The 14,269-nt window shown below is 41.7% G+C and overlaps 1 protein-coding gene across 1 annotated transcript in view; it reads left to right on the top strand.

Annotated features, from left to right (window-relative positions):
- Window positions 1-14,269, top strand: part of MYO5B (myosin VB) — a 395,508-nt gene that overhangs the window by 329,112 nt on the left and 52,127 nt on the right. The window contains exons 24-26 of the mRNA XM_034774043.1: window positions 642-761; window positions 2,557-2,679; window positions 8,962-9,103. Of these exons, the coding sequence (XP_034629934.1) occupies window positions 642-761; window positions 2,557-2,679; window positions 8,962-9,103 (385 nt within the window). The remainder of the gene's footprint in view (window positions 1-641; window positions 762-2,556; window positions 2,680-8,961; window positions 9,104-14,269) is intronic.

The following is a 14,269-nucleotide window of genomic DNA, read 5'->3' as shown; positions in this document are numbered from 1 at the left end:
CCAAACCCAGATGTGTGTGTCCAAACTTCACAAATCACGGGTAGCCAGGCTTGGATGTGTTAAAGTAGCTTCCAAGAATACATGAGAAAATTGGTGTCTGGTGCATAGACACTTTTTAAGTTGTTGGTTGTGGTTGTTTATTTATATATATGTGAATGGAGTTGGGTGTGTTTGTGTTTTGTTGTTTTAAACTACATTTTGATTAAATGTCCCCCTGTCGTAATGTGCACCAGTGCACAAGAACCAGAAAACGAAGCCCAAAAACAAGCAAATGGTTGACCCTCTTATGACAGTCATCTTAATATCGAAAAATATTTTTTAAAGTAAACCGCTTTATGATGAATCCTTCTTTTGACCAGCAGATATATTGTGTCTGCATTGTCTTGTCCAGCTACTTAAACTGTAAGAACTTTGGATAAGGAGCTGTCTCTCCCTCTATGTTTTGAAAAGTCCTGAACACAGTACTTTGACTTGATGAATAATATGGACCCGTTATTTTAAGTAGAAAGTGCCATAAGTGTACATGATTTTTTGGGACAGGGACCTTATCTATTAGGTGTTTTATAAATACTTAGTTTACATAATCCTTAGTACAGTGTCTTTTCTACTAAATCACTCTATTATCTCTTTTTTTTGAACAGCAGACCCCAGGACACAGAAGGAACCCATCTAACCAGAGCAGTCTAGAGTCTGATTCCAATTGTCCATCAGTCTCTACATCTGAGATAGGAGACACAGAGGATGCAATACAACAAGTGGAGGTACTATAAGTCAGACTGGCTAAGGGGCTCTGTCTGATTCTGGCTAGTCAAGAGGGAATAATCAATATGTGGCTCACTCTAAATGGAGCCCGTAGAGAAAGAGTACGGCTTTGAGTATGAAATGTGACTAGTGAGAATTGCTTCTTTTTTCATGCTATGAATGATTCTTGTTAATTGTATGAGAGGGAAATCTTAAGACCCTGATCCTGCATAGAGCACTACTAAGAACTCAGTGCAGGATCAGGCCCTTAAACACCATTTAAACATAATTAATTGATGTGTAGGGTGCATCCTGGTGAATATGGAAACATCCACAAAACATTAAACATTATTATGACTGACTATCAATACTGATTGTAAGGTTACATTTCTATAGCATCTTTCATTCCAAAGGATACCAAATTACATTATAAACCTCCTAAAGAACAGTTTTCTTTCTTTGTTTTTTTACAAATCCTTGCCAGCCAATATATCCTCTCTATAAGAACAATTTCAAATATCTCAATATAGAAGGAAATGTCCTAGTTAAATATCTGACTTGAGCAAGGAAGTGAAGAATTATTGGAGGAGGGGGAAGTATATTTTGCTTACTCCCTGCTAACAGTGGCACAGATCAGTTATATAAACAATACACTTCATATTTAAGTTGGAGTATAAAATACACTCTTTGCTAGAATAAAGGCCTGGGATGCTTTGGGTTCCATTTTCTAGTCTGTAACTTTGAGCAAGTCATGTCATCACTAAATGCTGCAGCTTCCCCATCTGTATAATCCCTTACCTACCTCACCTGGCTGTCATGAGGCTTTTTGATATCTATCAAGCCTTCTGAGAACCACTGATGAAAGCCTCCACTATGTAAGTACAATGGATTGGGGTCTCTAGACAATACCAAAACCTCAGTGTTGGTCACACCTCAGTATTAAAGCTCCATCTACAAGTAACGTATGAAGTGTTAATAAAAGATTAATGTATGTTTTAAGCCTGTTACATACATTAGTATGTCTCCTAGATGATTTTAAGCCAATCAGTAGAGAGTTTTATAGATGGATATAAGTCATGGCTATAAGCAACATATTGACTCGGTGAACTATATAACAATTGATTAATTTATTAAAATGCCCATTAACCATTCATTGACCCTTTATAACCTATTTATGATTGGAAACTTAATATAACGTATGCCTTTAATATTAAATATTAATACTGGTCTTTCAAAATGTGGAAACTTTTTGAAACTCTTGTGTTAAGTATTGGAAGGTGACATGAACGTACAGAGCAGTGCATAGTCCACATACTGTTACTGAGTGGAGCATTCACCACATCAGCTGGGAGACATTTTTTAACCAAAACTTTTTTCAGAGAAAAATACAGATTCAGTGACAACAAAGTTTTTTGCAAATACGTATCAGTTTTGCCAAATTGTTTTGGGGGCAATGGGTATCCAAGTCTTTGGGGAAAAAAAAATTTAACACTGTTATTTTTTCGGTTTGAAATGAATTTTCATTTAGACGTTTTCTTGTTTTAAAAAAAATAAACATTTTTAAAAGCTCAAAATTGAAAATGTTTTCATTTAAGATTTTTGTTTGGCCCCAAACTAAATTTTTGTTTTGACTTCTTCTTTTGAAAGTTTTAGTTTTGGTCAGACCCAAAACAGTTGTTGTTTTTTTTAATTTTTTGAAGTTGTCTGTGAACCAAAAAATCTGTTATTCCCCCAGCTCTATTCACTAATGTTTTTGGGCTGATAAAATTTCTCTCTCTCTCTCTCTCTCTCTCTCTCTCTCTCCCGCCCATGTAGGATGTTGGTTTGGATAAAGCAGCCATGGATATGACTCTCTTCCTGAAGCTACAAAAGCGAGTGAGGGAGCTTGAACAGGAGAGAAAGAAACTACAAACCCAGCTGGAGAAAAAGAAATCCCAGGTAAAAGATGCCCTTTTATTGATTTTAATATTAAATTTCATATCCTAGTTGGCTTTCCTTGAGTGCCTTAGGGCATGCAGTGTGTGATTTAAGATTTGGGTGCAATGGCCTTCAGTTAAGAAAGGTCAAATTGATCTTGGAAATGAGGAGAAAAACCTTTCTGGCAGTTAAGGACAATCAGCCAACAGAACGGTTTTGCCTGATGAGATGGTTTATGACAAAGTCATTAGAAGCATTTGAGTTGAGAGTGGCTGCATAGATGGGAAGATATATATGAATAATCCTCTTACAGAAAGCTGTACTGGATGACCAAATTATACTTTCCAACCCTAACATGTATAATTCCCAGTCAAGATATTGGATGTTATATAGCAGCTTTCATCATAAAGGACCCCAAAGGGATCTACAGATTTGTAGACGCATACAGAAGCACTGAAATGCAGCCTCTTCTGAGGTAGAGGATGGAGGCCAGGCAGCCACTTCCAGAATGGAGGACAGCATCCCTGTAGTTTACAGTTGCACAATACTATTTACAGTAGTGAGCAAGGTGAAATTTTTAGCTAACAGCACCTGAGCAACCCCTAGTCTTATGAAAATACTTTTATTGTCCATGCCTAGTTTAAGATATCATCCAACAGCGAAGCATGTATTCTGTTTATCTGTCTCAGCAGGTAAAGAGATGAATTAACTTTGTCAGCATTGAAACCAGTGGTTCTAAAGATTCAAAGAATTTAGAACAAGTATCTGTCTTGTAGACATCATAGGTACTAATATGGCCATATTATCCTAAGAAGAACAGGAGTACTTGTGGCACCTTAGAGACTAACAAATTTATTGGAGCATAAGCTTCCGTGGGCTACAGCCCACTTCTTCGGATGCACGAAAGCTTATGCTCCAATAAATTTGTTAGTCTCTAAGGTGCCACAAGTATTCCTGTTCTTTTTGCGGATACAGATTAACGCGGCTGCTACTCTGAAACCCGTATTATCATAGTATCTGAGAGCCTCGCAATCTTTAATGTATTCATCTATACAACATCTCAGTGAAAAAGTGAAGTAGTATCCCCATTTTACAGATGAAGAGCTGAGGCATGGAGAGACTAAATTACTTGCTCAAGGTCAAACAGGAAGTCTTTGGTGGAGCAGGGAAATGAACCCGGCTCCCCAGGCTAACACCTGAACCAATGGACCATCCTTCCTCTCTAGAACATGATGTTTAGGCCACTCAGACACACATCCGCAGCTCATGATCCATCTCAGATTTGCATTTCCCCAAGATACTATGTAAGAGCTACGAGGTTCAAAAATATGATCAATCTTGGAGGAATTGGAATGTATCTGAATGGATAAACGGAAGTTTTACTGCTTATTCATGAGCTTCCTTAAATGTAATCTCCACACTCTAACTACAAAAGAGCTCATATCCTGCCTCGATGCCACCCTGAGCAAAAAGGAGGAAAGTTCTTTCCTCAAAGTTTAACCTAATCAGAGACTAATTTAGAGGTTCAAAGGGACAAATATCCAGAGAGAAGAGTCTCACACATCTCTGCTAGCTTAGCCTGCCTGAGTCATTTGATCTCCTAGAACAGGTGGGTGCCTGTACTATCAGATACATCCATTTCCTTACAGAATATAAAGTCGACCCAGCAAAGTAATTCATTCTCTCTAAATATATACATCACTCTATTCATCCATGAGTAACAATGTCATTTTATTTTATTGCCACCTTCCTCCACATGAGCAATGGCTTTGAAATCAATGAAATGTAAAATCAATGTTGGAATGATTTATCCCACCCCAGAGACAATTGACCCTGCAATGGCTGTTGGCCTCGAGTGTAATGAATTCAATATACCATTGATCCTGTTTACTATCCCTATGGGAAATGTTAGCTGTGAACTCAGTTTTAATATCTGAGACCAGCAAGTGAAAAGGCAGCCTGAATAATAGAAGGCAAATCAAGGCACTGTCTATTCATACACGTATGAGTCTTACAAACATGAGACCATAACACTCTGTTCTTGTTACTAACATGGGCCACTGCTTTCAAATGTGGATATCTGAGGCCATGCATCTAAATGTATATGAAGTCACATAAGTAAGTGACTTGATTTTCAAAGTGCTAAGTGCCCTTCATTCTTGTTGGTTTCAATACTTAACACCTTTGAAAACCAGACTATTTATGTGCCTATATGTGAATTTAGGAGTTCAACTTTAGGAATGAAAAAGGGGAAATGTTGACTATAGTACTCTCAAGTGTGGTAGGCATTTTACAGACACAAGGTAGGTCTGTGCCCCAAACTGGGTATTTTATAGCTCCATATTTTCAAGACTGAGTCCAGTAATAGTTATATAGTATTACAGCCCTTGCCAGCTCTAAGGGCATGTCTGCACTACAGCCGCTACAGTGACACAGCTGCAGCTGTGCCACTGTAGTGATATAGTATAGACGCGTCCTACATTGACAGAAGGGGATTTTCCATTGATGTAGTTAATCCATCTCTCCAAGAGGCGTGGCAGCTAGAAGAATTCTTCTGTCAACCTAGCCGCATCTACACCAGGGGCAGCCAGAAGAATTCTTCTGTCAACCTAACTACAGAGCTTGAGGCTAGAAATTTTTACAGCCCTGAGCAACTTAGCTAGGTTGATCTCATTTTTAAGTGTAGGCCAGTCCTCAGATAATAAACTACAAAACAGCAATAGAGGTATAGTGACTAGCAGAGTTTATTCCTCCAACATCACTGTGCAGAATGTCTGAGTTGCTTTACAAACAAAAAAAAATAGCTTCCTATATTTTGGGCCTTATTAGTACAGTCATCTAAACGGTCAATATTTACCCACAAGTACTAACCCACACAGTGGTATCTGAGACAGCAGTTTGTCCTTCTGATAGAGAATAGCTGTGCTTTCACAAATACCGCTGTGATAACTGTTAATATAGGTCAACTTTTCATGGCAACCTGTGTATTTTCCCTTTCTTCGGGAGAAGTAACCTCTGCGAATTAGATATTTCAGAGCCCATTATGATAGGTGGTATTTTTGTTTGAATTATAGTGATTCTTTCTATGAGAAGATATATATATATATATATATATATATACTCATTATACAGCTGCATAGTACAGTACACAGTATTCGGCAACAGCAGCTGAATATAAAATGCCTAGTTATTACAGTTCTTGGTTTCATAAAAAAAAGTTATTTTTTTTATCTGTTTTAATGCATGTTTTTCAGGTATTTATTCCTTTATTTCTCTTAAGCAGGAGATCCATGTGTCCATTTATAAAAGCAGTAGCAAAGTCAACTAAAGTGATATCAATCATCTCTAATTCACTGTAGCCAGATACTTCTATTGAACATCAATAAAATTATTCCATCTGGTGACTGCAGGAACACAACATAGGAGATGCACAACTGCTTTTAACAAATAATCTCCATTCATTGATAGAGATTTAAAAAACAAGGTTCCTCCCAATATGCCATAAATTGCTCACCTCATATTTTTAAATCTTTCTGAAGCTGACCTGTGTCTCTTAAGGAGTTAACTACAAATGAGCCAAAACCCTGAATGTTTTACCCCCCTAAAATCTCCCCATACATTTTTAGTAGGGTTCATTCCAACTGGTCAAGGTTCTGAAGCATTCATAGTTTTGTCCATTTCTAACTATATTTCCAAGATTAGGGTCCTTGTCGAGGTTCACCCCTCAGTAGGCCCACTCCTGCTCTGGGGCATGACTAATTCCAGATCAGTTTTCAGTTTGGACTCAATGTGATTTGAGTCAAGCTGTCACTGTTCCTCACTGCCCAACAGAAGAAGAGGGAAAGTCAAAAATAGCATTTCTGTCAGTGCTGCCAGTTCTTCGGTGCTTCTTTTTGCATTTAAATTTTAATTCTATGGTAGCATTACAGAGGTAGCAAACTCAGCCCCCGCTGTACGTGCTCCTTGATGGAAATGTTTGGTTTTGAAATATATTCAAAGTCCCTCATCCTCTCTGGAAAACAACCAGCAGAATATGACATTTCTGGATATCAGTGTTGTTACCTCTTTTGTCCCAGTCTCCAGAACCTTGTGTCCCCTTTCAGATATCTATAATGTATGCAGAGGGTGATAGGCATAGGAAAATGAGCTTCTCTTTTATCTTCCTCTCAGCCCATGTTTTGACCCAGATGAAGCCTGACCCATCCATTCATGGAATAAAATGTCCAAGAATTGCAAATCTTAGTGATCCCAACTGGATATGGGGATTTCTCCATCAAACAGGCTCAGTGCACAAAAACATTTAGTGATTCAATGATGAGGTTTGGTGCAAGGAATTAACTGATGGTTTCATTTCTGGGAGTTGATCAGTTTTTGGTGGTAATTGCTTCTGTTGATGAAAGAGCAGTTTGACCCTGCATGGGAACAGAAATAGGGAGGGAGGAGGAAAGTAAAAATCAAGAATGTCTGGCACTACTGACCTGCTTGCACTTGGGTCAGGACCGAGTAAGAGTTAGCTAGGTAGTGGTTATAGGGAGCCTCACAGCAGTTTTAAATCCTGTCCTTTCAGCAGTTGACATTTTCTGCAGTTGAGATCCCTCAAAAAACCTAAAGAAGCCAAACCGCCTGATAAGCCTTAGCTCCTGCTTCTTTATTAGGCTCTGCTGGCTTTGAAAGAAAGTTATAGTGTCCGAGTGTATTGTGGTTGGTAGCAGCTTCACTCTACATCTGCTTGTTGCACTGGGACCTCCAGGGCCGGTACACCCTGTGCATTTCACAGAGTTAAGGGTTATTGGGCCTACTCCTCTGTCTGAGTGACTCTGGCTGCTCTGGAGTGGGAGGAGGATGAGTAATTAAAAAAAAAAATCATTGTCACCTGAGTCTTTGTAAAATAAAGACTTAGGTATGTCTACACTGCAAAGAAAAACCTGTGGTGCTGCATCTCAGAGCGTGGGTCAGTTGACTCTCGGGGTTTGGGGTAAGGGCTAAAAACAGCAGTGTAGACGTTCGGGTTCAGACTAGGGCCCAGGCTCTGAAACCTTATGAGGGAGGAGGGACTCAGAGCCAAAGCCGCACCCTGAGCCTGAATGTCTACACGGCTATTTTTAGCCTCACAGTGCGAACCCAAGCCTGTTGACCTGGACTCTGAGACTTAGCCCCGTGGGTTTTTCTTTGCAATGTAGTCATATCTCTAGTTACTTGTTAATCCTAGAACAGTGGACGAGTGTGCCTGTAAGGAATTGCATTTCAGTGCTATCTCTTCCCTCAATGGAAAGGCAGGAGAATGGAAGTTGATAGTCTGAGCATGACGGAGTGGAGAACTATTCTGTTCTGCCACCTTCAGTTGACCTTGAGATGAATTTAAGGAAATAACATTAGGCCCCATGTGCATGGTATTTTCTAATGTAATGTAAGTTTAAACATTACATTTGTGTGCTTCAAGCCACTTGTTATGTTCTTGACCCTGATGCGTTGGGCCATCTGGCAGGGCCATGTGGGGAAATGAGCCGAAACCATAATTTTTGCTGTAAAATGTGGTTTTGGTTTTATGAGTCTCTGAGCTACAAGAACTGTACGTTACTTACGGCAAGACTTGCATAATGCAATGGATTTAAGTACGATCTCATTTGCTAGTAGTACGTTTTTGGGAAAACTCCAAAAGAAGTTGGGGAAGATGCCAGTATCCAATCTAAATTCCATCATTTCCTTTCTTTAAAACATATTTTGATATTATTTATATAGCACCCAAAAAAGTGACGAACCTTCAGACATAAATTAGATCCCAGCCCTCAGGCACAGAGGCTGCATCTACACTAGAAGTGCTGCACCGATGCAGCTGTGTTGCTGTTGTAGAGAGCTGTCCCATCGGCTTAACTACTTCGCCTCCCAGAAGAGGCTCTCCTGCTGACATAGCGTTGTCTACACCAGTGCTTAGGTCAGTATAACTTACGTCACTCAGGGGTGTGGATTGTTCATGCCCTGAGCGACATAAGTTCTAGTGTAGACAAGGTTTTAGTCTGAATACAGTCTTGGTATGGGGGAAAGGAAGGATGGTTACACTTCTTATCTTTTTCCCTGTACATTTTCCCCTATTATATTCCTCCTTGACCTTTGCGTTTCACCTAATGTCTGTTTACCATACACAATTTAGGGTAGTTGCTTTCTTTGGTTGCGCTTTAACACCAGCCAACAACAAATACTGGAGGTGACCCAGAACTGCAGTCAAAGTCAGATTGCCTGAGTTGGAAAACCGGCCTATTTCTCTAGGCAGCTGTCAAATATCTGTTTGTCTTTTAATCCATCCAGGTAATTGAAACGAAGAATGAAATGGATTCAGACCGTGATACAGATCTAGCCTACAACAGTCTGAAGGTAAAGAATTTTGGAATGAGAGATTATTTTCATGCGTTCGGTGCTAATAACCTTTTGAATGGCTCAAACAGCCTAAGTAAATCCATCTGACATGGGTAATAAACCAAAGCCTCTCTTCACTCATTCTGGCCATTAAAGACTGATATTGTGTGGCAGTTTGAAGGCACTCTGCAGCTTACTCTCTACTCTCTGGACTAGTTGTAGCTTCCAGCAGTCAGAGTGATGGCAGATGTTCCTAGGGAATGCCGCCTCACTGGCATATGCCATCTGCTGTGCCACTGATTTTATCTATGTGAGAGCCGAGTGGCAAATGCAGGCATGGTTAAGATGCGGGGGGAGCTTCTTGTCACTACAAGCCTCCCAGCTTGACTCTCCTCTTGCACATCAAAAGATCTTCAGGTGCACATTGGTCCATCCATATACTGCATTTGGGGTAACTTGATCAGCAGCAATTGTGAATCCACATGCGTGTCTCCTTCCCTAGCTGCACTGATGTGGTTTTTAACTCCAAACACTCACTCTCCCCAACTCTGAATCGATCTCTCTCATATAGCTAAGGCACCTATCACATTGGTAGCATTGAACCCAGCTGCAAAGTCAGCTGTTCATCAGAAGCTTTGGTCCAACCCAGTCTCCCTGTGACCTCTCAGCTACAGAGTCATCCTCTCCTGTCCCCCCACAACAGAATCTTGAGCTATCCACCCACAATCCTCCTGCCCCAGCTCTCTGCCTAGCAGATACAAGCTGAGATAAGGTTATCTGGCTCTTCTTACCACTTGCACCTGGATGTTGTGCAGGAGAGTGCAGTTTAGTCAACATTTCTGTTGACATCTAAGCGACTGTTTTCATATGAATTGCAGAGGTTTACTGTAATGGTGATGACATTTTTATTTGTTTAGCTCTAAGGATGCATTAAGTAAACCTGGCAGGAAATGAGAGCACTTCCTTACACTGGATGGTGACACCAGTGCTTTTTGGCCTTGCTGTATAATATGTGAGTGAAAATGTTTTGCAGGGTGGATTGTTGCTCAGAGTCTATTGTACAAGCGGTCTGCTCTCCTCTTTCAGGCAAAACATGTGTTTCTCTTCACTGACAGTAAACCAGCTACATTCCCCTTTGCATGGGCATTTTCATAGTATTTCCTTTAGAGAAGATTTGTATCTTCTTGTTCTTGTGTGACTAGGTTTGTGTTGGAGTGCTTATGCATGTATTGACTGTCGAGCAAACTCGTTTTCAGTACAACTCTTCCTTGGCTTACCCTGCTCAACTAGTTCATCCTTGGAGACGTTGTGTCAAAAACAAATTCTTTTAGTGGAGAAATTCAATTTTGGATCCTTCTCCTCTCCCTAGTTCCTGGACAAACATGGAAAGACTCTCAGAAGATCTGAGAAAGTGTTTATTAACAAAGTATAGAAGGTCACACACTAAGTTCCAGAGACCACATAGTACCCATTTGTACCATTTACATTATCTCCCCAGGTTCAAGCAGAGAAACAGAAATTAGAAATGGAAAAGATCTATTGTCTATCCCCTCTATAAACACAACTGCCTACAGTACCATTCTCTGGTACTTTGACCAGCCCAATTATCAGTGACTAAAGCAATGGGGCTGCATTTACACTCACTGGACATAGTGTGTTGTCAGTAGATACCTACTGTGCTTTATTAGTATCTCTGCAAAGCTCAAGATGGAAGTATGACCGGTACCTCAAATCCCCACCCCAGAGTTCTTCCAACTGTTGTTGGTTAAATACATCTACAATAGTTTTAAGTCACTTGAGCTATTATCACAAAATAAAATTGTAACTAGGGATGGACAAACTTTGCAGGTTCAAGCTGTGTCAATCTCTCCCATTGTTTTGGGGGTCACAAAACTAACATGAGGTTGCAAACTCCTGTCACTTTAACTCAAGCACAAGTTGCAAGAGGGCAACCTTAATTTTGTAAATTTCTAACTTTAGAGTTTCTTCCCTCTGTAACCTTAATAACTGTCTTTTAATGCAGTTTTGTTTGTATGGATAGTAATGCTAGTTTCAAAATACACCTCTACCCCGATATAACGCGACCAATATAACACAAATTCGGATATAACGCAGTAAAGCAGTGCTCCAGGGGGGCGGGGCTGCGCACTCCGGCGGATCAAAGCAAGTTCAATATAACACGGTTTCACCTATAACACGGTAACCTTTTTTTGGCTCCCGAGAACAGCGTTATATCGGGGTAGAGGTGTATTTTTTAAGGTTTAGTCTAAAACTAACATACTTCTGTATAAAATGCAGCTCCTTAGAACCTTGTTTTGGTATTGATGTTATGCAATTGCTGCTTTTCTGTTTGCATAAAGGAAAACACTGTGTGGTTAGCAACAGGGGCAGCTCCAGGCACCAGCGCAGCAAACGTATGCCTGGGGTGGCAAGCCGTGGGAGGAGGCCTGCCGGTCGCCATGAGGGCAGCAGTCAGGCTGCCTTCAGCGGCATGCCTGCAGGAGGTCCGCCGGTCCCGCGGCTTCGGCGGCAATTCAGCGGCGGGTACGCCGCAGGCGCGGGATCGGCGGACCTCCCGCAGCCACGCCGCCGAAGGCTGCCTCACTGCCGTGCTTGGGGCGGCAAAATACATAGAGCCACCCCTGGTTAGCAACATGGAAATGTGAGCTGGCAACTGTATGGAGCAGCTTTTACCTATGAAAATCATTCTCTAACTTTTCAAATCTGTGGATCTGTTAATTTAAAAAGAAATCCTCTCCTGGACCCACCTACTCTCCCAAAATCCTAATCCTCTAATTGCTTCTTTATATGTGCAGACCAATAAGGAATGAGTCCATGGACCACTGATTCTCTGAGCCATAGTTTGAGAATTGACCTAAGACTAGCAAACATTCGCCCCATTTTACGAAGTCATAATTTATGTCTAACACTTCTACCCTGTGCTGTCAAGCTTTGTAACATCTCAGTCAGTTAACACATTGGTGACATTTCTGTCTAAAAAGGGCTACAGTTCCTGCTAAAAGCAAGAAGCAACAGTTTTATACAAAATTGTGACAGGAAGCATAAACTCCTGCAGCAAAAGTACTTCTTATTCCCATAGGTGGGCTGACCTGGGAGCAACCAGCTCCAAATTGAAAGAGCTGGAGAAACAAAAATATAGGTCACTGGCATTTTACCCAACTTTGCATGTAGCACACATCTTTTCTGCTAAAAAGGGCTCCATTTGCAAAGAAAGCATTACTCGTAGCTGGTTCTGAGTGCTACTTTCCCGTCGCATCCCCTTGGCAGCTGGTGCCATGTTGTAACAGAGCTATGCTCTCTCTCTCTCTTCTCTAGTGGTTTTCCCCCATTAATTTATTTCTCAAATATTTATAGTCTCTCTTTCCTTCATGAGAATTGCATAATTTGATTTACTTTTCCTTTATGCCAGTTTAAGAGGTTTAAAAAGTCTTCGTTTTATGGAGATTTTTTTTCCTGCCTTCCTAGACTTATGATTAATGCCTGAGGTGTCTGAAACTTGTGCATAAATCGTTAATGTGCATCTGTTGGAGGAATTTCTTTCAGATATCAGAAAGAGTGGAAAAAATATTAGAGACACAAGGTGGGTGAGGTAATATCTTTTATTGGACCAACTTGTGTTGGTGAGAGGGACAAGCTTTCGAGCTTACACAGAGCTCTTCAGTGTAAGTTGAAAGCTGGTCTCTTTCACCACGAGAAGTTGGGTCCAATAAAAGATATTACTTCATTCACCTTGTCTCTCTAATGTCCTGGGGCCAACACGGCTACAACACAGCATGGAAAAAAAGATTAGCATTATTACATCACTGGCAAACTGTTTTCATTCAGAATCAATATCTGGACTATATTTTTAGTACCCACCTCCTCTGAGGCCATGTCTCTTTCTCATTCCTCCTCCTTTAAAGTAAGGGGGGGGGATGTTTTCTCTTGCAAACACTCCCAGACAGATAAACTAACGTGGGGAAGAACCATAACATTTTCTTGCAAGTAGACTTGTTCGGCCAAACTACAGCAAGAAAGAACCATAGCGCTTTTGGTTCTACTGTCCTACTAAACCCTACACCCCCAGGTCCTGTAGTAGAATAGAATCATAGAATCATAGAATATCAGGGTTGGAAGGGACCTCAGGAGGTCATCTAGTCCAACCCCCTGCTCAAAGCAGGACCAATCCCCAGACAGATTTTTACCCCAGTTCCCTAAGTGGCCCCCTCAAGGATTGAACTCACAACCCTGGGTTTAGCAGGCAAATGCTCAAACCACTGAGCTATCCCTCCCCCCCAAAAAAAGCTAGAATTGACCCCCTGAAGGATTGAACTCACAACCCTGGGTTTAGAAAGCCAATGCTCAAACCATAATCACACGCTTCTTTCCAGTTATTGCCCAGTTGCTTTGCTCTGGAAAGATTATTCAGAAGGTTGCAGCAAGGCAGCTCTGGCACCTTTTAGAGTCGAGTGTATTCCCCGATCCTTTACACCCTGAGCTTTGCCCTTGGGTAGGATGCACAGGCTGTGCTGGTTTCATTAGTTGACCATCTGCCTCCAGTGATGGACATAGATCAGGTGTCTGTGCTGATTCTTTTTAGATCTGACAGCAGCCTTCAATAACCTTGATCTTGAGCTTTTGTTGACCCACTTGCAAACCTGGGCAGAGATAGGTAGGAGTTGTACATGAGTGTCTTCATTCTTTTCTCTCTCTTGGAAAGCCAGGACCACTGTTCATCCATCTCGTGGGCTTCGCTCTCCCCTCTGTTCGGTGAATGTGAAACAGCTTGGGAAGACAGTGAGAAGTTTGGGTTGGAGAGTCATCAGTATGCTGTTGATGCTCCGCTCTGCATCTGTGTTGTCAGACTGACAACTCATTCACTCAGTTTTCCCAATGTCTAGCTGAAATCGGGACATGGAGACAGCTAGCTGGCGGAGGGTTCAGTCTGAGCTCGCTATGCCGCCAGTGCTCTGGGCGGTGGGGCTGTGAGCTCCTGCCAGGCAGCGTGGCTGCGAGAGCCACCAGCTTGCCCCAGTGTTCTAGACTGCGCCATGGCGTGGCTGGCTCCAGCCAGGCGGTGCGGCTGCCAGTCCTGGTGCTCTGAGCAGTATGATAAGGGGGTGAGGAGCGGGGGGGGGGTTGGATAAGGGTCAGGGAGTCCCGTGGGGCAGTCAGGGGATAGTGAGCAGGGGGCAGTTGGATAGGGTGGAGGTTCTGGGGGGGGGCGGTCAGGGGATGGGGAACGGGGGGGTTGGATAGG

The sequence above is a fragment of the Trachemys scripta genome, chromosome 6 (assembly GCF_013100865.1).
Source record: "Trachemys scripta elegans isolate TJP31775 chromosome 6, CAS_Tse_1.0, whole genome shotgun sequence".
NCBI lineage: Eukaryota > Metazoa > Chordata > Testudines > Emydidae > Trachemys > Trachemys scripta.
The sequence above is the reverse complement of the archived record's forward strand: the minus strand, read 5'-3'. Positions and strand labels throughout refer to the sequence as shown.